Below are 23,512 nucleotides of genomic sequence, written 5' to 3'. Positions count from 1 at the left end.
TTTATATTGAAATTTCCACCAAACAGTTCATTGGCTTGGTACTGAATTTTGGAAAATGTAAGAAAGAACAAAATGGCAACATCCACTTTACTACCAACATCCACTCTTCTCTTTCGATGGTATATCCATGAATCCACTATGGAATGCACAACACACTTTTTCCCATGCTTTCGTTTCTTCAGTTCTGTTCTTATAGGAATCACTGTTGGAGTACCGTATACTAGGTTGTGCCTAAATTTCTGCAATGAAAGCATCCGTATCGAAAGCTTCTATTGAGCTCATCTGTGAGAATGAGTATCAGGTTGCTGAAAAGATAAATTTCGCGTAGTATGCGAAGGTCTTACCTTGTCGCAGGTGGTAGGTTCCCAGACAAGCCTGCAACAGTGTAAAGCTTGTCGCGTAATGTACGACGGTCCCGCGCCACATCCATTGTAACAAATGTGAATTCATTACCCCGCGACAAACCTGCGACAGAAAAAATAATTGTCGCGCGCCTTCGTCACGCGAAGTCGCGTAGTCTGCGAAGGCCCTTAGAATTTTATTTGCTTTTCAACAAAGTAAAACAGCAGTTTTGGAGTCTTTTCACACACACACACACACACACACACACACACACACACACACACACACACACACACAAAATTAACAGACAAGTATTCATGGGAAGTAGCTTGAGTTCTAAGTTTATAAGGCGAAATTTTCGAAACAATCAATAGTTTTCTTCGTATGTTTATTTTAGCCAGAAGGAAAACCTAGATCTTACACAAATATGGTACTGCGTAGTGTCGGTACACTATCAGATAATATTTAACGAAGTAGATAACCATGATTTTCTGTATCCTGCACACCGAATAGAAGACACATGATTTCCCACTATTTGCGTCTATACAGATTGATCCTGGCTAACTGTAAGCAACATACCTGAACGTAGCCTGGTACCGAAAATCTTGTCTATGATAAAGAATTGCTAAATTTCGCATCTCTGGATTTCCTATTCTGAAAGTCAGCTTTGTTTCTCTTAGTATGGCCAGAAGCAGTTTATATATATATTGATATATAGCGTCTCAAAAATAGTTTCATCTCCGCTCCCAATCTTCTATTAAAACCAGAAGAAGTAGAAAGCAACCATGTCAATTTTCAACGTTGATCACCATAGAGCAACACTGGTCTTAGATAGAAAGAGCGTTTATTGGAATGGATTGAGCATCCTAAGGACAGATTTCATCTCCATTGGAAATGAAAATTAAAATCACTATGACTTTGCTACGCTTGAACTACCCAACCGATGTCGATCAAATTTTCAACATAGATGATGTTCGGGCCTGGGATATTTCTTATCATTTCACCTTGATGGTGCAATTTAGAGGAGGGAGAGTGGAGAGATATCTAAAAATGTTCGAAAATGGCCGATATTAGTGTCGAATCTATAGTTTTCGGGATCGCTGAGATGGCACAGTGACACTTCCGATCCTGTTTAAATCCAAATTCAGCTCCGCATCTTGGGGGGAAGGGAATATACATAAATGATTGAAAATGGTCGATATTAGTGTCGAATCCACAGTTTCCGCTGTCGTTGAGTCGAACAGTAACACTTCCGACGTCGTTTAAATCTAAATTCAATTTTTTATGCCCAAAATGAAACGTATTATCCCCGTGCGAAGAACGGCTATAGTTTATACTAAAACCGAAAGTGTTACAAATCTGCTACCACCTCTGATTTCAATATTGATGTCCATAGAGTAAAAACGGTAGGAAATAGTAAGAAGTCGAATTTTTGATATGGATTTGCCGTCCCTAGAAAAAGTTCTTAACTCAATTCTTATTTCCTTATTCAAACCAGAAATGCAGGAAATATTGTTAAAATAATGCGGTAGTTAGTGATCTCTTGCCTGTCAGATGACAATTTACAGATTAAGAATTTCCTTTTTCAACAAGCAAGACTTTATTTTACATGAATTAGAGGTTACAATTACAAATTTAGATTATGTTCTCTCGCAGGAGACCATTCGTCCAGCTTAGAGCCTTATATGAATGACAGCAAGTTATTAAAATGAAAAATACAACTTACATTAAGTATGCTGGTGTACCACCCATGTTATTGCAGATCTTGGTTGGTTGCTGAGAGATCCGTTGGTTGTTTTGAGATCCGTTGGTTGTTCCGAGATGATCTTTGGACCTCTCCCTTACCTTTTTATACGCTATTAATTTCGTCAGCCAAACCCTGAGGTTCTCCTTAACAGCCTTGTTTGTTCACTTAATTACTTCTTACGCTACGTGACTGCCGGAGAACCTCATTAGTCCACAATAAGTGTGACAAAATTCTTTTGTTATCTAACTTAAGTACACATATATTTTAGCACTACAAAATAATGTCAAAAATCTTTTTTGATATATTATTTTTTAAAACCGTTGAGCTAACTTCTTTCTTTTCTTTTTTTTTCACTCATATGATAGTTTCATTGCAGTCCCCCACTTATGAGGAACTGTTCTTGAACATCACCGTAGTGTGTGTCACTTTTTTTTTCACTCATAGTTCTGTCCACACTATGTTTATAAACACTGACACTAACTAGGAGTCTATTGGCCTGCACACACTTATACATAAAAAAACAGTTCACATCTTCTAGTGTTCATGGATCGGAACACATTGAGACGTAGAGTCCTTGTTGGGGACCTTTGCGCTTTGATGAGCCGCAGGGCAATTGGGTGTCATCCATGGCCGCCGCTCATGGCTTCTGTTCTTTAAGTCTTTTTTCAAGTCGAAGATACACACAAAATTAGGGTTGTAGGTGTGGCGGTGAAGGACAAGTTATGTTACGACGTAGAGTCCACACTGTCACAATCTTGATGACTCAGGCATGGGAGAGTTCCCGTGGCCTCAAACAGACAGGGAGCGCAGGCAGCGTCGACAACTCTGGTTCCTCCAAGGTTGAACACGGGCATGGCTTGCTGCTGGTGGCTCCAGTTGGGCTGACGAATCCAGGCAAGGGAGATTTCCTGGTGGCTCCAGTTGGGCTGACGAACGCAGGCAAGGGAGATTTCCTGGTTGCTCCAGTTGGGCTGATGAACACAGGCATGGTTTCATGGTGTACTTCTGGGGGCTCCAGGAGGGTTGACGCATCCAGACGAGGGTGATTACATTGTGGCTCCAAGTGGACTGGAACTTCGGCGGTGCAGGTTCCTGGTTCCTTGCTGTGCCTTGCTTGTTGAAGGGTGGTAAAGGAATGTTGGGATATGGTTGAGGTGAAAAGGGATTGTTGTATTTTTCATATTATTCTTTACACCAGATTTTATCTATTTGAAATAATTATCATTTTTGAGATTCATTAGTGTCATAGTGAGTCAGTGCAAAAGAGAGAATATGTAGTTTGTCTCTTGATTTGTTTTAAATATTATTTTTTGAATAGGTAAAAGGGCAGTCTAAGACGGGTCCTCCTCTAAGGAAAATGGTAAAATGGAATACAAGGAGATAAGCTTACGAGCAAATATTAAATTGAGACTTTTTTTTAAATTGCGACTGGGGGTATAGGAAGGATGTGCGATTGGAACGCGAGAGTCTGTTTGTGGGTAGTGGGATACTGTGGAATTTTGGATTGTAGGTGGGAGGTGTCGTAAAGCTATTGGGGTATGTGTTTGTATACGAAGATAGGTTCTGTACGCTAAGTACCGTTTGCAACAGAATATTCCTAGAAGGAGAAGCAATAACAGTGTTAGAGGTGTCACTGTCAGTAGTGTGATATCAAAGAATGAAAGGGCTAAAGTGGGAGTAGGGAACAGAAGTAAGCAGGTAAATTGCAGTCTGAAAAAAAAATAAGAAAAAAAAATTAATGTAATTGTGTCAAGGGAATGGCTTCTGGATTCGAACTGGGTACCGAAAGTTGTAGGGCTTTAAAACGTCTGTAGAGGATAACAAGAAATACGGAGTTGGTAATCGTTATGAGAAATTGTAATGACGTCATTGAAGTACTAATAGGTATTGAGTATTCAAGCGGTATCCAACTGCTCCAAGGTAAGGTTGTATCGTTAATAGTAATGGGTGAAATTTCGGATATTCTGGAACTGTAATTCAGTGGGATATTGGAGAAATTGGATTTAAAAGCAAATAATCGATCGTGAGGCAATTGAAAAAGAGAATCATTTATATGTAAAGCATGTGTTAATACTAAATGACGTGGTGAAATTTGATCATTGTGGCATAAGTCCGGCTGAAAAATAAGAGTTTGTTCTTCCGTGACTAACTTGTGTTCACATGGTAAAGTCACTTTAATGGTACGCGTGTGTGGAACATGGAGTTCCGTCTTATGTCCCTCTGGGGATAGGGTAAATAAAGAAAGGGGAGCATTAGTGAGAACAAATTCGGTATTGCTTAGTGGTGTAATGGTTAACGAGTGATTTGTGGTGCAAGAAAAAGGGCATACCGTTTTATACAGGCCTGTGACTTTTGGGAAACGTAAATGCTGTAAACAGAGGGAAAAGGGGGAGGCATTGTGATTAATTGCTGGTATTTTACACAGAAATGGCTTTTCAGAGATTGCGCAGTGTTGGATTGCATCATTGGGGAGTAGAATAGTCTGTGTATTATTAAATAGTACGTATTGAATGTCGGTCTTTAAACTGCATGTTTCATCGTTGAGACGAATAGGAAATTTGAGTAATTTATGTAACGAGTATTTGGTATTGACCGGAATAATCGGTATTGTAACCTTCATGTATACAGTGGAAGGAGTAACCTTACAGTTAACTATCTGCATCTTATAAGCCGTATGCGCTGAAAGTAAGGGGTGAATTTGCATGCCTTTTTTGAATAATTGTAAGTTTAAGAGTGTTAGGTCCTTTTCTAACATACTATGAGTAACCAGGGTGCTAGGTATTCTGTTTTCGTTACATGCTAAATAGACGTCGTTAAAAATTGACATTTCTAAAAGTTGGTGTATTTTGTTCAACAATAGAGAATGAAGATTGAAGTTAAGTTGTATAAAGGATGTTAATTGCCGTTTATCTGAAAGCAATGTTTCTTGTATCTGTCGCTCATCTTGAATAATCCTCTTGAAAGCAGTTTGAACATCCGCAAAACTGTCTTTTGTTTCTTTGGCTAGTCGGGAAACGAGTACCGACATATTGTGTAACTCCGAATGTACCGTTAATTCTTTTTGTTCTAGTATTTGAATATGTTGTTTTAATTCATTTTCATGTGATTGAAAATGTGTTATTTCATCTTCCGTTGCAACTCCGGTCGCCCAGTTGAGAAAGGATCCCAGGAAAGGTAGCAGTGCACGCTTATTTTTTATATTCTTAGGCAAAAAACCGAATTTAGAGTTATATGTTGCCTGCATAAGGTCCTGAGAAAAGTTATTTGCAGATTGGATAAGGGTTAGCAATGGCAAACAATATCGGGACTCATTTGCTGGTGTACACTCTAACGTTATAGAATTACTCTCCAGGATAGGAATTTGGAAGGAATATATTAAAGGTACCATTGTACTATACATAATGGCCTGTGGAATTGCACGAAATTCCCCCCCAATAGTAATTTCTACCCCTTCTGGTTTGAGGGACTGTGTTTGGGATGGGGATATAAGGCCAGAAATTACTATAAATCTGTAAAAAGAAAAAATCCGTAGTGAGCATTTATTTACAAAATAAGGCATTATTAACTAAAAGAAGTGTGTTAAATTCTATTGGTACTCGCGTTTGTGAAAAGAGCAGACATTGAAAGCTAACGGTATATTGAACCAAAAATAAATCTTTTATTTCCTGTTTGGGTATTTTTGTGGAAAAATGCAAACTTTCTCCTCATTAAAGCAGTGTGTCTGTGTGAGTAATTGAACACGTGTGCCGTTGTTAGTCGACCTTGAGGGTGCTGATTTTAAAAGTGAAACTTTTCTCGCGCTGTGATTGGCTGTTTCAGAGCCAAAGGAATTTGTTTATGCTATTAACAGATTTGTACAATTAGTATGAATAGGGTTAGGGAAGGGTTGATACAGTGATCGATGGTGTGAATGAGTGATCAGCGTATGTTGTACGATGTGGTTATGTGCTTTTGATATGTGGGATAGTAAAAAAATGTTTAGTGATTCAATATGAAGTGTTGAAATGAAATTAATTTGTTTCTGTACGGGGTCGAAAATGAAGAACCCGTTTTGCTGGCCGCTTCAAAAGAAGGAAGAATGTGGAACGTACCGGGATGGTGAAATAAGGGTGGGTAAGTACCGAAACTAATTTATGTGGTTTATTAATTTTTGTTATTTACCAGTCGTTATATGGAAGTATAGGAATTGTTGTACATTGACGGTTTTATTATTTAAGTGAGAGACGAAGGCGGTAACTTAAATGAAGTGCCTGTATTACTCAATTTCCATCTTGGTAGTTTATGTTATCACGGATTCATATTTAGGAATTGTTTATATTTAGTAATAAATGTAGGATTGCTCGCTGTATCCGGAATGAATAACTTTAATCTATTTTTCGTTATATTTACTATTTTACCGTCCATGTCAAGTTGGTACGTGTTTGAGTCAAGCTTGTTTAATAATCTATATGGCCCATTGTAAAGTGACCGAAGGGGACCACATTCCTCTCTACGTGTTGCTAATCTTTTGACCAAGACTTGAGATCCAGGAAGAAACTCCGTGGGAACCTGATTTGTCTCAATTTTTTCTTTCAAACGTTGAAAGGCTTGTTCCTTTCTATATTCCAATAGATCACGAAACTCATTCAGCATGGCTAATCTATCCGTTACATCCGTGGGTGGTTCAATGGTAGGAAGAATATTTTGCAAAGGAAAGCGTGGTTCACGTCCAAATAAGATGTAAAAAGGTGATACTCCATAGGCCGTCAGTGGGCTGTGATTTATGGTCGCTGTGGCCCTTTTTAAGAAGTTTGGCCACTGTCGCTGGTTATCTCTTGTTAAGAATTTGAGAACTGTTTGTAAGTTCGCTATGCGAGACTCGACTTGGCCAATTGTTTTATGGGCGCCTGGTAGTGCGTACTTAATTTTAATACCCATGGACTCCAGAAACGCTTTTGTTTTTGTACTGGTATGGGTAGATTGTTGATCGGTATAAATAATCTCCATGACACCGAAAGGAATAATTAGTTCATGCGTAATGAATTCAATAAAAGCATCTGAGGTAGGCGTCTTTATTGGTTTGGTTACTATGTATGATGAATGTAGGTCAGTAGCCACATAGAAATGGGTAAATTCATCTCCTTCTGATGGCAATAATTTACCACAAATATCTATTTGCCATGTGGAAAAAAGATTAGTGGGGGGCAATCTTTGCACGTGATCAACAACTTTCTGGTAGTTGCGTTTGAAGTATCCACAATCCAAACAGGACTGTAATTTATTGTGAAGCCAGTTTTTTAAGTTAGGTATGTAATATTTGTTGCGAATGAGATAATATAGCTTCAGATACCCAGGATGAATCAACGCGTTGTTGTGAAATTCATCAAAAATAGTATCACGCAAAATTTTGGGTACACAAAGTAAAGTGCGCGGCTGGGTCGGAGAATACATTTTGCGATACAATAGGTTTTTTTGAAAAAAGTATTGTTTATTCCAAGTCTCGTAATGTTTGTTTGTCCTGTCTTCAGTAATGAGTGCGGTGATAATTTTTGAAAAATATGGGTCATTACGTTGCAGTTGAGCTATGTCTGTTTTTGTGTCTAAGGCTAACAGATGATAGGGATGCACGTCCGCGTCTAATAGCTGTAAATCTGTTTCATCGAAAGGTAATGGATTCCTACTTAATAGGTCACTGACCGGATTCTGGGCAGAGCGCACGTGGAGCAATGTAAAATCATACTGGTTAATCTGTTCCAACCACCGTAAAATTTTTGGCGTCAATTGTGTGGTAGATTTTAGTGCCAGTAACGATTTATTGTCTGTTACTAAAGTGAAATGGTGTCCTAATAAATATTTCTTAAATTTTGTTAGTGCAAAGAATATGGCAAATAATTCCAGATTATGTATAGGAAGTGGTCTTATGCGTTGTGGGTGTCTTGCCGATATATAACATACCGCGTGATAGTCTTTTTCTCCTATCTTTCTCTGAAACAAACAGGCACCAACGCCATCTATTGACGAATCGCACATTACCATGTGTTCTGTGTTTTCTACGCTGTAAAGCTGTAGTACAGGTGGGTTTACTAGAAGTTGCCTCATGCTTTCAAATGCTTTTTCCATTTCAGGGGTCCATTGTAACTTTCTTGGCTTCCCCCGGAGGGCCTTGTATAGAGGCTCAAGTTTTTGCGAGATGAAAGGGATGTGGTTCCTGTAAAAATTTACACTAGCAAGCCATCCGCGTAATTTTTTGATTGTTGTGGGCTTGGGTAGTTTAGTGATAGCGTCTATTTTGGCCGGATCAGGTTTCAATGAACCGTGAGAAACAATGTGTCCAAGACATTTTACCGATGTTATTCCGAATTCTGATTTATCTATATTAAACAGCAATGAGTGTTTTTCTGCTAGCTCTAAGACTTTGTCAAAAATTTTTAGCAAATGTGAGTATGAAGAGGAATAAATGTAAAAGTCATCCACATACAAAGAAAAGTTTTTGGCGGGAATGTCACGGTAAATAGTACGTAAAATACGTTGTAAATTGATAGTAGAGTTTTTGTGGCCTTGTGGCTGTACGCATAGTTCATACTGTGAATGTGGTAAATCTAAGTCACGAACTGAAAAAGCAGTACTAGGGCGGTCTTCTTCTGCAAGGGGACACTGGAAAAACGACTGAGATAAATCAAGGTGTATTATCCATTTGGCTTCTGCCATCGAATCCAATACCTCCTGTATTGGTTGAATAGCATCAGCTATAGTGTGACATTTACCAGATAACGTGCGTAAATCAAGTACAACACGAATGTCTCCTTTTGAGTTCGGTTTTACTATAGCTAAGATGTTATTCCTATACTGGGACGAGGAGGGTTGTATGATGCCTTGTTCTAAAAATTGCAAAATCTTTTCTTTCAGTTTAGGTCGCAGCCTATGTGGAATGGTGTATTGACGATTGACAAACGGTTGTCGGTCAATTAAGTCTAACGAGACACTGAAAGTCTTAATCTTTGTGAAATCTGTCGGAAACCATTTAAATGTTGTTACTCTCTTTTTCAAAACATCCAACATTTGTTGTTTTTGGGTAGGGGAAAGATCTGGATTTATATTGAATTTCGTGAAATCAATATAGTCTCTTATTTTGGCCATGCGTTCTATTCGGTTCTCTTCTGCATGTTTCTCGGTTGGTTCATACAGCTGAGTTACTGAAAACACATTCGAATCCTGTATGTCCTCTGGAAGTACTGTACCCAACGCAATGGGCGTTCCCTGTGTGAAGGTCTGGTCATAATTAGATAAATTCACAACAGGGATAGCAAGGTTATCAGTTGATATTGCTGTGTGTACCGTGTAGCATCCCTTAAAATTTTCATGAATTGGCGAATGAATATAAAAATGCTTAATGTCTGAATGTAACGGTATTTGCAGTTTGAGCATACCTAGTCCTTGCGCCGGGATTGTTTGCGTTTTGGCAGTGTGGAAAACAAATGTTTGTTTTCGGGAAAACTTGCTTGTAACATTTGTTAGTAAATGTACCTGTGCGTTACTGTTGGGAGGAGGGGTGGGGGGTTTCTTACCAAAATGTTCTAATGTTAAAGTTCTAGTGTTATAATCTAAGTGTGCCAGATGTTCTTTCAAGAATTGATTACCCAAAATGATGGGAAAGGAACGTAAGGGCGTTATGCGAAAAAGTATTGAAAAATTGTAACCCTGTATATTTACCGTTAATGTCACCGCATGGGTGAGGGTAAGAGGTAACCCAGATATGCCATTCAGTACTGTAGTTAGTGGGAAAGGCTTTACCTGAGGGGGTACTAAATGGCTGGGGAGTAAATTTAATTCTGCGCCTGTATCTAATATTAGAGAGTGTGTTTTCCCTGAGATTTTCCCTTGTATGTACGTTAACTTACGCTGAAAGATTAGAGGTACTTGTAATGTGCATTTTTTTGGTAAATGTTGTTTGGGGTTCGTTTCTAACTCTAGCTGTTGCAATGTGTTTTGTGAAGTGGTATTAGTTCTATTCTGTGATACAATATGAGTATCTAGATTGACAGGGGGTGGAGGGTCTATGTCCCCCCTTACTTTTCCCCGTTTTTTGAACTAGTGTCCGTGGAAGGTAAGGAAGGCAGAGGAGTGGTTGCATAATGTTGACTAGGGACTGCAGATGGGGGGGAGTAATTGGGATAAAAATAGGGTGAGGGGTAGTACCCAGGGAAAGGATGTGGGTAGAGTGGAGGGTACATCGATGCAAAATTGGTTGATGCGGAAAAAACCCTTGATTGGTTATTAGAATTTCTAGAGAAAGGCCGTTGTTTTTTCTTAAAGTGTTTTTGCTGTTTCGATTGGTTCATGGGCTGCGATTTAGAATTTTGTGGGTTGTTCTGACAGGCACAAATTTTGACCTCAGACTTCTTAGTTGCGTCGTCTGACTTTTGATCACAGGCGCACTGCCTGTGCTTATTAGAACAACAATGATGATCTGTGGCCGTATTTTTAGACTGCTGGTTGTCGCTATTTCTACTGGGGGATTGATGAAAGGACGCCCGTTTTGACCTGCGAAAGTTGTCCGAACAACAGCTATAATTCGGATATGAGGAGCGGTTAAATGAACTAGCGTGTGCATCCTCCGTAAATGCCACAGTGTGCTGTACTGGCTGGGCATTCATGTGTGTATTTACTTGGAGTTGGAGGGCATCTAGGCGAGTAATGATATTTTGAAGGGAATCATTCGCCGCCTGGGAAATACTGTGGGAAGGCTGGGGTATATTGGAAACAGCAGGCAGGCTCGCCAACCGTCTTTGCGCTAATCGATCGGCTCGTTCCCTAGTAGATGCTAAAGTAATTAACTCTTCAAAGTTGTGAATTGTTTTTTGTGAAAATTCAACTATATGATGTGGCAGCATTCCTGTAATAGCATCTAATAAAAATTCATTAAAGCTAGGCGGGTTTTCTAGTTGGGTAGACAAATATTTTTTGGCGTATAAATAATGCAAGAGAGATTCCGAGGGTTCCTGAACCCTGGACCTATATGTTTCTGTGGCTGATATAGGTAAGTTGTTAGGACCAAATTGTTTTAAAAACTTGTCTTTAAGTTCTGTCCAGGACAAAGCGTCTAACCCGGCAGTGGTTTGGTACCAATACAAGGGTACATCTGCTAGACACAATGAAAAAATATTTTTCATCCTATCTTCTGACCAACCAGATATTTTCGCTGTGCGTTCAAAATTGGTTAGAAACAAATCTGCCCTCTCTAAAGGTGTGCCCGCAAATATTGTAAGAGAGTTGGGGTTAACCGAAACGGATGCGGAGCCTAACGTGACAGAGGCTGAAGGTTGTGAAACTGTATGGGAAGGAGTATGAATTACAGGTTCTGGGGTTATAGAAGGGGGTGTAGTGCTGTTAGCATGCAGGTTAATGGAGGTAGCAGGAAGAGTCGTCAAAGACTGCGGAGCTACTACGTGACCGTTCATGTCCATTGTTTGCGCAAGACTACGTGTAATTGGCATTATAGGGAACTAGAATACACTCAAAATATATTGGGGAACCAAAATAAAAAGAAAATATTTATAGCAAATGCACTGAAAAAACTATACCACTATTGAAAAAACGTCCAAAAGGAAGAAAAGAAAAAAAATTATGTCTGGTATAAAGAAAACTGCTGTCATTTAATATAGGGCCCCAGCTGTATTCTTTCGTCTGGGAGCCATGTTAAAATAATGCGGTAGTTAGTGATCTCTTGCCTGTCAGATGACAATTTACAGATTAAGAATTTCCTTTTTCAACAAGCAAGACTTTATTTTACATGAATTAGAGGTTACAATTACAAATTTAGATTATGTTCTCTCGCAGGAGACCATTCGTCCAGCTTAGAGCCTTATATGAATGACAGCAAGTTATTAAAATGAAAAATACAACTTACATTAAGTATGCTGGTGTACCACCCATGTTATTGCAAATCTTGGTTGGTTGCTGAGAGATCCGTTGGTTGTTTTGAGATCCGTTGGTTGTTCCGAGATGATCTTTGGACCTCTCCCTTACCTTTTTATACGCTATTAATTTCGTCAGCCAAACCCTGAGGTTCTCCGTAACAGCCTTGTTTGTTCACTTAATTACTTCTTACGCTACGTGACTGCCGGAGAACCTCATTAGTCCACAATAAGTGTGACAAAATTCTTTTATTATCTAACTTAAGTACACATATATTTTAGCACTACAAAATAATGTCAAAAATCTTTTTTGATATATTATTTTTTAAAACCGTTGAGCTAACTTCTTTCTTTTCTTTTTTTTTCACTCATATGATAGTTTCATTGCAATATTTCTGGTTTGAATAAGGTTTCAACAGTTATCGCCTTCACAAGAAAGCAATTATTAGAGTCATTTGGTTCAGAAATCTGAAACCTTTTTTGCTTTCTTATAAATTCAATGTGCAAATTATAGGTTCCATTTCCGCTCTTCTTTCTCTACTAAACCCATAAGTGGTAGAAAATTAGTTAATTTTATGTTTCTATATTTACTTCGATAAAGTGTAAACAATAATAGTGGACGAGAAACGTTTCTTTTTAATGGGTTAATTCTAAAAATAGATTCCGTTCCAGTTCTTATACTTCTAATGAAACCAGAAATATATATAAAAAAATAATAATTCAACTTCCACGTTGAATACCCATTCCAATAGAGAAAAACCTGTAAATGATAGCAAGAAACTTTCAATTTTGAATCCTCATAGTTTGGAAGTTCACCGAAGTCTCAAAATGTGAAACAAAATCCACTTTTTTCCTAATAGAATATGTCCCGAAGTATGCTATGTACTTGATCTATAAATCAAACCACAGAAGAATAAGTAATCCTGGAATCCTGCAAGTTTGACTTTAATCATTCGAATTCTTATACGCTAGATCCAAGATCCGAAAACTTAACCGAAACCATTTTGGCGCCAAACGAAAGATTTGGGAAAATTGGTACCCAAAAGAGATGTGTCAGAATCTCACACTCTTTTTTATACGTAATCGAGAATTTTTTATGCATAAACAATACACTAACAATTGAAAACGCAATAATAATAAACTTACCTATTTTCAAGGAAGACAGGGGTATAACCATAAAAATTTGTCGGAATGGAGCAAACATGACATTTCACGGGGGAAAATGCTTCCCCTGGTCCCGTCAAATAGGAAAAGATAACACTTTAAAAATATTTTATTTTTCAAAGCGTCATGTGCAAGGTAAAAAGATTTTTTTTAAAATTCTTATTATTTTATGAAATCTCTATCTTTTACTCTTCAGATCGTTTCGGATCTGATCATTATATCTATATGAAAAATTATAAACCTAATCGAAATTCTTTGTCACTCCACTCTAACGAGTCTGCCATTTTACCTTACAACAAAAGAAATAAAATCGTTAAGAAATAAATTGTCCGCTCTCTGTTGTCTAGGTAACAGATTCGAAATACGATTGAGTTAAAAATAACCACCCAAGGGATTTTCGGTGGATAACTAGATTTATTAAACTTAATATTTTCCAATTAGGGTAAGGTGAGTGACTAGAATTTTGAGGTTCAAAAGGCGTTACTTCGCCCTTGAAAGAAAATCTTTAATATTTTGCTCGGCTTCCCAAAGAACTCATCATGAGAGTTCAAGGAGCACAGACTCTAATTTAAATATCACTAATCATAAACAATAAAAGACTTCTCTAATATTTCTTTGTGAACTGCGGTAATATGGAAAACTAGTACTCTCTCTACTCTAGGTCCATATTCCTTGCTTTCAAAGACTGTTTAACTTCACTACAGTAACAGTCTGGCCTACACCTGGTTTGGACTTTCAACACTCTGAGAAATCCAGAAAAGGAAACTAACTAAAATCTTAAAGGATTGGTAAGCTTTGGGAATTTGGAGTAGCAGCCGTCACTCATGGCCCAGCTATATTGTTACGTCTTCCATTCAAGACTCTAGGTTAAAAGATAAACACACACTCTAATACTTTCAAACACAAAAGTCGCAGTGTGAAAACAAAAACACCAGCCAAGCCTCAATATTGCCTGACTGTACGGGGAACGAACCTAGACCGCGACCTGGATTCAATTTTAATGGGAAAAAAACCTCCAGCACCTGGAAATTTTCAAAAACCTAAGTGCCCTGAGTTCACTCTCTCCCTAGGGTCACCCCAGAGCAAATTACTTTTCACTCCTTCTAACCATTAATTAGATCCCATTTAAGTCATTACTCTGACGTAGAGCTCAAATCTCCTACTTTATTCTTTAATTCCTATTCCTAACTCTGGAATTCACCTAAGTTACGGTCAGAGACCAATTTCCCTAGCGGGACAGGAAGCCACGGACTAACATATCCACTGGTCATCCAGTAACTAATCTAAAGGACAAACTCTCAGGAAAAAGCTTACTTGCTGATTCCCTTTGGACTGGACAGCCACCAGCATAGACCTCTACTCTACAGGCCTCCCTAGCTGAAACAGCAATAACCATAAAAAAAATAAAAAAATCCGCCTTTTTATATGTTTTGCCGGGGACAGAAAAAATGAAGAAAAAATTTAAGTATTCAACGGTTCTAGAAAGTTCTACAGCAGTGGAAAATTACTGGAAAAGCAAGCAAGAAAAAGAAATCTTCAAGAAAAAATAGCCTCTCTACCAGATCTATAATCAAGTGGGAGCGAGAGTAATACTCGATCTAACTAACTGAATCTTAATCTTAAATATTGGCATATATAAATGATTTGGGATAATGCACTAATTGATATTTACATACATTTACATATTATAAACATAGTAAGATTATATATTACGCTATGCTTATTAAACAAATAGTACTAGATAAATGCGTTAGATAAATACGTGTCAGGCCTGACTTACTAATTAATATACACAACTTAATTATATATATATATATATATTGTAAATACATACAATTAATATTATTTTAGAACATATTATTTTGAAAAAGAAATCATCTTAATTATTAAATGTTATATCAAAATAAAGAAATAAAATGTTGTCACATAATGTAAACACGTGTTTGTGTTTACGTCAATAATTTATATATGTATTAAATATTATGTTTGTTACGGCTAGACGCTAAGTCGTCAGTTTGTATGTTGTTGTAATTCGTAATTTGTAATGTTTTAAATAAAAAATTAAATGTCATCAATTTGTAATACTATAACATTAACACACTTTGACTGTGGCATAATCGTCAAGTTTGCAAAAATTTGTTGGTCTAAAAATTTTGATCACGATGTAATTCGGGTGAAACCAATGTTTTACCAATAGCTAAAATATACAAAAAATCAACAATGTAAATTCCAAAATGTCTAAAATCTGAGTATAAAAACTCATGGTCCTAAAAAATTAGGATCAGAAGGAGAGCAAAAATAAATCAAAAGTAAATCATCATAAGTTAAGTATCAGCAAAGAAAACCACTTGTACTTCAATCACAGTATCCATTCAGCTATAATTCCAGTTAAAAATTAAATCTTAAAAATCTACTAGTATACAGTATAACCATTAACGTAAACTATAATTAAACAATAGTCAGCAACTACAAACTATTAGCAAAACAAAATATTTGTCATCCAAAACTTCAACTTCAATCCAAGCATCATCTACTCAAAAGTATGTGTCTCTCAACTATATTCGAGTTATTCATAATTAACTTCTTAAATGCTTAAGATATGTAATCTAACATATTATACACAGTCTACATTAACAACAGTACTACACAATATTTATAAAAATACAACCATCTAATTAAAGATTAATTTAATGTGGTTTTCTTCTGTTACCACTTCATACCTACTCATTACAAATGATAAGTAGTAGCAATCTTCAACCGTCACACATTGTTCTATCCCCATGCAATTTAGGCACGACGGTTGAAGGTTGTTATGGTGGAGATGCGTGGAGATTAACTTCTTAAATGCTTAAGATATGTAATCTAACATATTATACACAGTCTACATTAACAACAATACTACACAATATTTATAAAAATACAACCATCTAATTAAAAATTAATTTAATGTGGTTTTCTTCTGTTACCACTTCATACCTACTCATTACAAATGATAAATAGTAGCAATCTTCAACCGTCACACATTGTTCTATCCCCATGCAATTAAGGCACGACGGTTGAAGGTTGTTAATATATATATATATATATATATATATATATATATATATATATATATATATATATATATATATATATATATATATATATATATATATATATATAATATTAAAATATATAACGTAAATAATCAAGCAAGGTAACGAAGTACCCCTTGCACATGGAAAGTGAATTTTGCAGTTTTTGTTCCATTCGAACTAATTTTATGCGGTTCTCCCCTGTGCCCTTGAATATATAAATAATAAGTGAATTATTATTATTATTATTATTATTATTATTATTATTATTATTATTATTATTTTAAACTGTACGCCGAAAACAATCCTACAACTTTCATTTCAAGCTTTCCAGTCCTGCTATGCAAGGACCAAGAGCCGAAGATCTAACCAAAAACATTTTGGCGCCAAACGCTACATTTGGGAAAATTGGTATTCAACAAATATACACCAAAATCTCAGTCCCTTTTGTACATGAATGATAATTTTTAGTCCACTAACAATTGAAACTATTTTGGCGCCAATCGGTGTTAGTTAGAGAGCTGGCACTTAAACTAGATACGCCAATGTCTCACACTTAGTTTTGAGCACAAACGAAAATTTTGCGTACACAAACAATGCACTAACGATTGAGAGCATTTAGGTGCCAATGGACGGTTTTTGTGGAGCTGCTGTTTAGACATTTCACCCCAATTAATTCACTCCAGTTCTTTCTACACAAAGGCCAGTTTTACATGCCCAACGTTTGAGACTATTTTGGTCTGTCTGAACGGCCATAGGTTTTCTTTCATATTGAGACGAGCACATCGAACAGATGGTGAATTTCTTCCAAAAAAAGCAATAGCATACCTAATTTTAACACAATTCTACGGTATTTATTCATGTTCTTCAGCAGATTTTTCTTCTTTAAAGGGAATATTCGAATGAAATAATGAATGGTATTCAAAATAAAGACTGCTGTTACGGTAGTCTTTCTTACAAGTACTATGTGCGTAAAGAGTATACGTGTCACCGTTAGGGGAAGAGAAACAGCAATAGATATTATATGTTAGTTAACATAATATTTTGTAACGTACTCTGTATTCAATGAATGAATAAATAATTAAATAAATAACAATTTCTTCCACTGAAATCAAAACTGTCAATTATTGGCTACAAATGATATACCTTTTAGCGCCACAAAGGTTTTGGTTTCCCTGATATTCTCAAAAAGTACGCATCAGAATTTCACCTCAAGCGAAAGCATATTATTTTGTTGAGCTCATTGTGATCTATTAAGTGATATATGTCTTATATTTATAAATATTTTAAGTAAAATTTGAAGAGTAAATGATAATTTTAGTCTATATCTATTTATCCATATCATGTACTGTTCTCACGCAAGTGTCGTAATGAAGAACTCAATAAGGATGTGTTTCAGGATCAATTTCATAATGTCTCGTGTACTGCATCAGCTTTTGTCTTCATAAATTACTTCGTTTTTCTCAACTTCCTTCACACCTATGCTTGAGCTTTAACACCTACACATACAATTTTCTTCAGATCATTCACATCGCATCTTCAGATCGTATTAGTATAGGTATTATCTTTGGACATTTTTTTCCTCATTAACGCTTATGATATTGATAGAAAATTGGTTCATGTGCTCGTCACGTAATTTTGATTATTTTTGTTATTTCTTATCCCTTGGTATATGACATATGTTTATGAGAGAGATCAGGTTCAATTCCATGTACAAGCTAGTTGTCCGGTTCCCTACATTAGGATGTAGCACTATGTATTATATTCCCTCAGTACTATTTGGGCGTTAATCTACAACAAAAGTAGTTATACGTGTAGGTACGTGTTGCTATAAAACGTTTCGTGAACTTCAAAACTCTAAAGTTGAACATGTGTTTTACTGGTTTGTCCAATGTACAGAAACACACAGATAAATTACAAGTCACAGAAGATAGTTGATAGAAATGCTTGGTTGATAAAATATGTAGTTTACCGATGTATATACATCAATTGAAAGTACTTTGGCTTAGTTTTTTTTTTTTAATCGGATATCAATCGCATGGTTGATCGTTATGAAAGCAAGAACCTAATACAAACCAAGCAGATGGAAATAAAATACTGTAATGAAAATGGTGCAAGGAGGGGATTTGGAAACAACCAGGACATGATAATAATAATAATAATTTATTATAATTCGTATCTGACTTTATTATGCATAGAACACTTGTTACATTCCTTCATTGCAATCACTTCCCATCTCTATCATCTTCTGCCACACGTGTGGAAGGCGTCGTCCACCGTCAGAGCGTCAATCTTTGTTGATATCCCGCAGGGATTGCCATAAGGAACAGATTGTCTTTTCTCTTGTGTCGTAGTGCTTCCCGTTAAGTGGTTCCTTCATTTTGGCTTAAAGGTTGTCACAAAGACCTGGAAAATGTTATTGTGTACTGTGGCTACGTGCTACTTCAATCTTGATTCGCGCACATTTATCGTCTTTCCGAACTATATTGTCCGAATTATATTCCGAAATATATTTCCAAGAACATGGCGAGAGCTTTTCCATTAGGACATTAAAGTGATGGAAAAGAGATACCAGGGAAGATGAACTGTTCATATGATGGTGGACTATTGTTGGATGTTGAAAAGAGACTGTAATATGGAAGAACACCGAAGAAAAGCTAAAAAGAATAAGTTTCAAGTGGATCCAGAGGTGAATAACAGATATGTATGCTTTGAAATATGTATTAATGACCTTACTCAATTATTCCGTTCATCGAGAATGCTATTGAATATGTTACAAACGTTGCCACACATCAAAATCACTGAAAAAAATGCTTTCTTCGATTTTCACATTTTCGTGATTTGTAAAAAATCTGACGTAATACAACATTTTGAAGGTCATTTTCGGAATCTGCGGACAAATTTCATTCCGATATACGTCTTCATTTCAAAACAACAAAACCTTGCATATTATTATTATTATTATTAATAATAATAATAATAATAATAATAATAATAATAATAATAATAATAATAATATTAATATCTTCTCAGCATCAAACCTTACGAACCTTCAGTTTAAGGGGAAATCCCAATCATTATAATGAGTTCGACTTTCAAGGCTTTCCCGTCGAGAATGGAACCCGGAGCCATGGGCATTTTCTGTTTAAGCGAGCACTAGATACAAGAGATGTTTATGAGATTTATTACGTAGTTTAATTGTTTTGATCTGATACCTATTCGAAGTGTAAATTCTAGATTATATAGAATAATATTTTCCTAGCAAACAATTAAGGGATAAATTCTCTCACTATAGTCCAACAAAGGCAGTAGTGCTATTCTAACTTTTTAACAACCGGTTTTCTCTCTCTCTCTCTCTCTCTATATATATATATATATATATATATATATATATATGGTCCTTGTCAAAAAGTATTGAAAAGTTCTTAATCCAGGAATGGATCAACAATTGTTGATAACGATATATATGCGTTTCAAATATAAATAACCATTACCACTATACTGATGTGATCCTAGTTCTCATTCTTGATATCTGAGCATTAAAGATTAAAAAATAAACGTTTGTATCTTGTTCTGAGAGTTCAGTGTTTAACCTTGTAGCTGTAAGGATTTCTAAAAACAAAGATACTTAAACTAAAATTTACTGATCTTGGGTATAACAGGATAAACATTTCTATGTCTGGGTATAACAAACGGTTCTCTAACTGGAAATATATTAACAGCTGGTTCTAGAGAACCGGCTGAATAGCATCACTGAACAAAGGTGAATGATAGAACGTACAACGTCTTTCCGGCAGAACGTAACGTCCTAAAAGTTCTACAATGTTTATCTATAAATTACAGTACTTTGTGTATTTCAGCGCTACAGGATGGTCTTCTGTAGAAAAAGCATGAACTCCAGCTGTAGCGCAGAAAAAATCATGTTGGTACGACTGGCAAGACGGCGGCTCTGTACAAAAGTCCTTCTGAAAGAGCCTTCCGGAAGGACGTAGGCGTGTACGTTCTTTAAGAACTGTACCATAGAGCATGTCACTGCTTTTTTTAACTCTTGCAAGGTAGCAGTAATCAGAATTGTGAAAATATTTTGATCTATAATTTTTTGTCATAACGTTAACCAATTGGTTGGTTTGTTGGATTAGAGCAGTAGTTCCCAACTTGGGGGGCGTGAAGAGCGAACAAGCAGCGCAAGCTATGACAGAAATAAGATTTCAAATTATGAATACAAACACAACTTGTAATAAGCATTTAACTTTAGCTTTAGCAAGCTTCGAAACAGTACATGTTTGACATTTTGTCATTTCCATTCCTATTCAAGATTTCTGCTTTATTAAAAACTAAATAACTATGCAAATTAAATGTTTTTACAAAATTATCAGAAATGAGTACAAAATGCTATAAAGATCTTTCAGTGTATAAGACAGAGTTCAAAAACTTATCAAGTATGGACAAAGGAAAAACTCGTATGATGGTTGAGATTGCTTTACTTCAAAAGTTTCATGATATTCGCTGATACGTTCTACAAAGCATACTTGAGATCACTTTCCAGTTCCAAGTGGTTGCGTTGCTATGATTTTATTGTGAACAATTCTAATTCACAGAGGCAAGTTCGTGAGAACTGATAGAGTGGTTTTAAGGCTTCTTTTGATACTCTTGGATAAACAGACACGAAACAAACTCAAAATTCTTCCAATGACACTGAATGAAATAGTTCTTAGTCATCTGAATCGCACTTCAATTCAATTGCTTCCTCCTGAATTCCATGTGAAAGTAAATCCAGTTTGATCGTGGAAGGTGTTTTGCTAATTTGCACTGAAAGTTTTCTTCACACAAATAAGGAAACTATGCTTGAATTCATCACAAAATGGGTCTAGGTGTGGGTTGATAGTGTCTCTCCACATGGTTATATCACACTCTTTATTGTCAAGAAGTTAATTTAAGTTCATCTAGATGAAAAGTTGGATGCAGAAGAATTCAGCTGGCGTTTCCATTGTAAGATCTTTTTCCATGAAATCTCTTATCTCGTCCTAAGAATTTAGTACGTTAGTGTTGGAGTTGTGTTGAGATTGTTTAATATTTCAAAAAAGTCAGAAAGATATGAAAGAGAAAATACAAATATGTCACCAATTAAAAAAGTACAGTCTTTTCCTACACCTAGGAGAAATATTTTCACATCTGACAAGCTCGTACAGCCTGCCTTTCGACAACCAACAAACTTCGATATGGAAAAGTAAACTTTTTTGTTTATTAGTGAGGTTATTACACAAGGCCTCAAAGAGATAAGTATTCAGAGCACTTGACCTTACAAAATTAACAACTTTAATAACGAATGATAATGCCTGCTTCAGGTTTTCAGGTAAAGTTTTTTTTTTTTTTTTCAGTTAAGGCTTGCCTGTGAATTACGTAATGCAAACCAATAATTGTAGGATTTCTGTGCTTTGCCAGCTTTATAAATCCAGATCGCGAATATATCACATTGCTAGAGCTCCATCAATCCTACAGCTCTGCCCCAAGACAAATCATTTGAAAAAAACAACTGATGGCAGAAAAAACATCAGAATCTTTGGATGACGTCCCCAAACTTTTTGAAAACAATAATTTCTTCCATTAATCTCTTTCTATTTACGAACTGGCAGTCACCCCGATAAACACCAAGTTTACAAAGACACTTGTGTCCGGTGGGATGGATTGCGTGTTACAATGAAATTTAGAGCTATGTGGGTGGTAGTGCACTACCAAAGTGCCACCCAAAAATTTGGCCTAAATGAAGTATTCAGGCGAAGTGTGTTCTGAGAGAAGACAGTAAATTGGCGGAAATCATAGTGATTGGTACGCGAACTTGAACACTAGACTAACACAGAAAAATCAGTTCTCCGGACACGAAATCCTCTTGCTTACTACAGAAATCAGTACAGAGCATACGTTATTCGTATGCTACATAGGCACTGCCCTTAGATGTTACATCATGCCGTTGCAGGATATCTGATATCTAACAGTCTTCCTTATTACATACATGTGTATGTTAACTTCGTCAGCTATATGTTATAATACGTCCATTTGTATGTGAGCTCCTGACCGCCTATATTGTTTCATACGGAAAGTACGTATAGATGGAACACTTATACTAAAGCATTATAAAATATGTGTTTTCAATTATACGTTTGCTATACCTTAAGTCCAAAAACTATAGGATTTACAAATGTAACATACGATTTTACGTACGCTACATATATTTTTTCTCAGTGCAGGCATGGTCAAACTGTCTTTAATGGCTGAGATACTGCGGGATGGAAGGCAACGGGAAACCACCACTTACTTTTCTTTAGTTTGCTGACAGCAAAAAGAGAACATATGTACGATGATCTTTCGCAGGTCAAAATATAGTTCCGGAGCTAAAATAGGAATAATTCTTGATAAACGCTTAAAAGAGAAGGTAGTAGAAGTAGTATTTGTTGGTAATAGAGTTATGATGTTTAGACTTAAAGGGAAAATGGAGGATCTAGTGGTGATACAGACGTACGCACCGACCACTTCGAATACGACTAAAGTAGTAGAGCAAATTATGAGAAAATAGAAAATAATATAGGCAAGGAGAAGAAGGTTACTAGGAAGGTAGTATCGTAAGCAAATATAGTTTAGGCGAAAGAAATGAAATGAAAGAGGTACTGGCCAATTTCTCAACACAGAATTCACTGGTAATTGGCAACACTTGGTTCCATCAATACCAGAGAAAAACATATACATTGAAATTCTCAATAGACGACCGAAAATATCAAATAGACTATGTTATGATTGAGGATAGGTATCGGAATAGCTTGAAGAACGCGAAGATCCTTCCCGGGGCGGACATTTTCTGGTTATAACCTTGTGCTGGCCAAAAGGATATTCAACTGAAAATGCAAGCAGAAGAAAAGTAGGCAACAAGAAGCTAAATACTGAGAAGTTGAAACACTAGAAAGTAAGAATTTTTCGTTGAAAAATTCGAAGAAAAATACTCAAACGACTGAAGGATAGGTTCAGGTAGTAAAAGACGGCGGGAGCGTATTAAACATTGCATACAGCAGTCTGCAGAAGAAGACCGCTACCAGATTACCACAAACACAAAACGGCTAGGAAACCATGGGTTACGACACAGATGTTCCACAAAATGAAAGGAAGGAAGACATGGAAACAGATTGATACAGAAGACGGCAGAAAGATGTACAGGAAGTTAAACAAGTTACGAAGGGAAACAGGCAGAGCAAGGGAAAAGTTTTACAAAAGAAAACACGAGGACATAGAAGAATTAGAAAGAG

General features: G+C 36.4%; 1 protein-coding gene across 3 annotated transcripts in view; it reads left to right on the top strand.

The window, feature by feature from the left end:
- Positions 1-23,512, top strand: part of LOC145678374 (neuronal acetylcholine receptor subunit beta-3-like) — a 282,154-nt gene that overhangs the window by 37,562 nt on the left and 221,080 nt on the right. Inside the window, exon 1 of one of the 3 annotated variants that reach the window (XM_081748446.1) lies at positions 5,876-6,202. The exons of 1 other annotated variant lie outside the window; for it this stretch is intronic. In XM_081748446.1, the coding sequence (XP_081604572.1) occupies positions 6,094-6,202 (109 nt within the window). In that variant the 5' untranslated portion in view covers positions 5,876-6,093. Of the gene's footprint in view, positions 1-5,875; positions 6,203-23,512 lie in introns of those variants that run through there. One more of the 3 variants, XM_081748448.1, reaches the window with a different exon arrangement.

Source organism: Thermobia domestica, chromosome 2, assembly GCF_964235325.1.
Source record: "Thermobia domestica chromosome 2, izTheDome1.hap1.1, whole genome shotgun sequence".
Lineage (NCBI taxonomy): Eukaryota > Metazoa > Arthropoda > Insecta > Zygentoma > Lepismatidae > Thermobia > Thermobia domestica.
The sequence above is the reverse complement of the archived record's forward strand: the minus strand, read 5'-3'. Positions and strand labels throughout refer to the sequence as shown.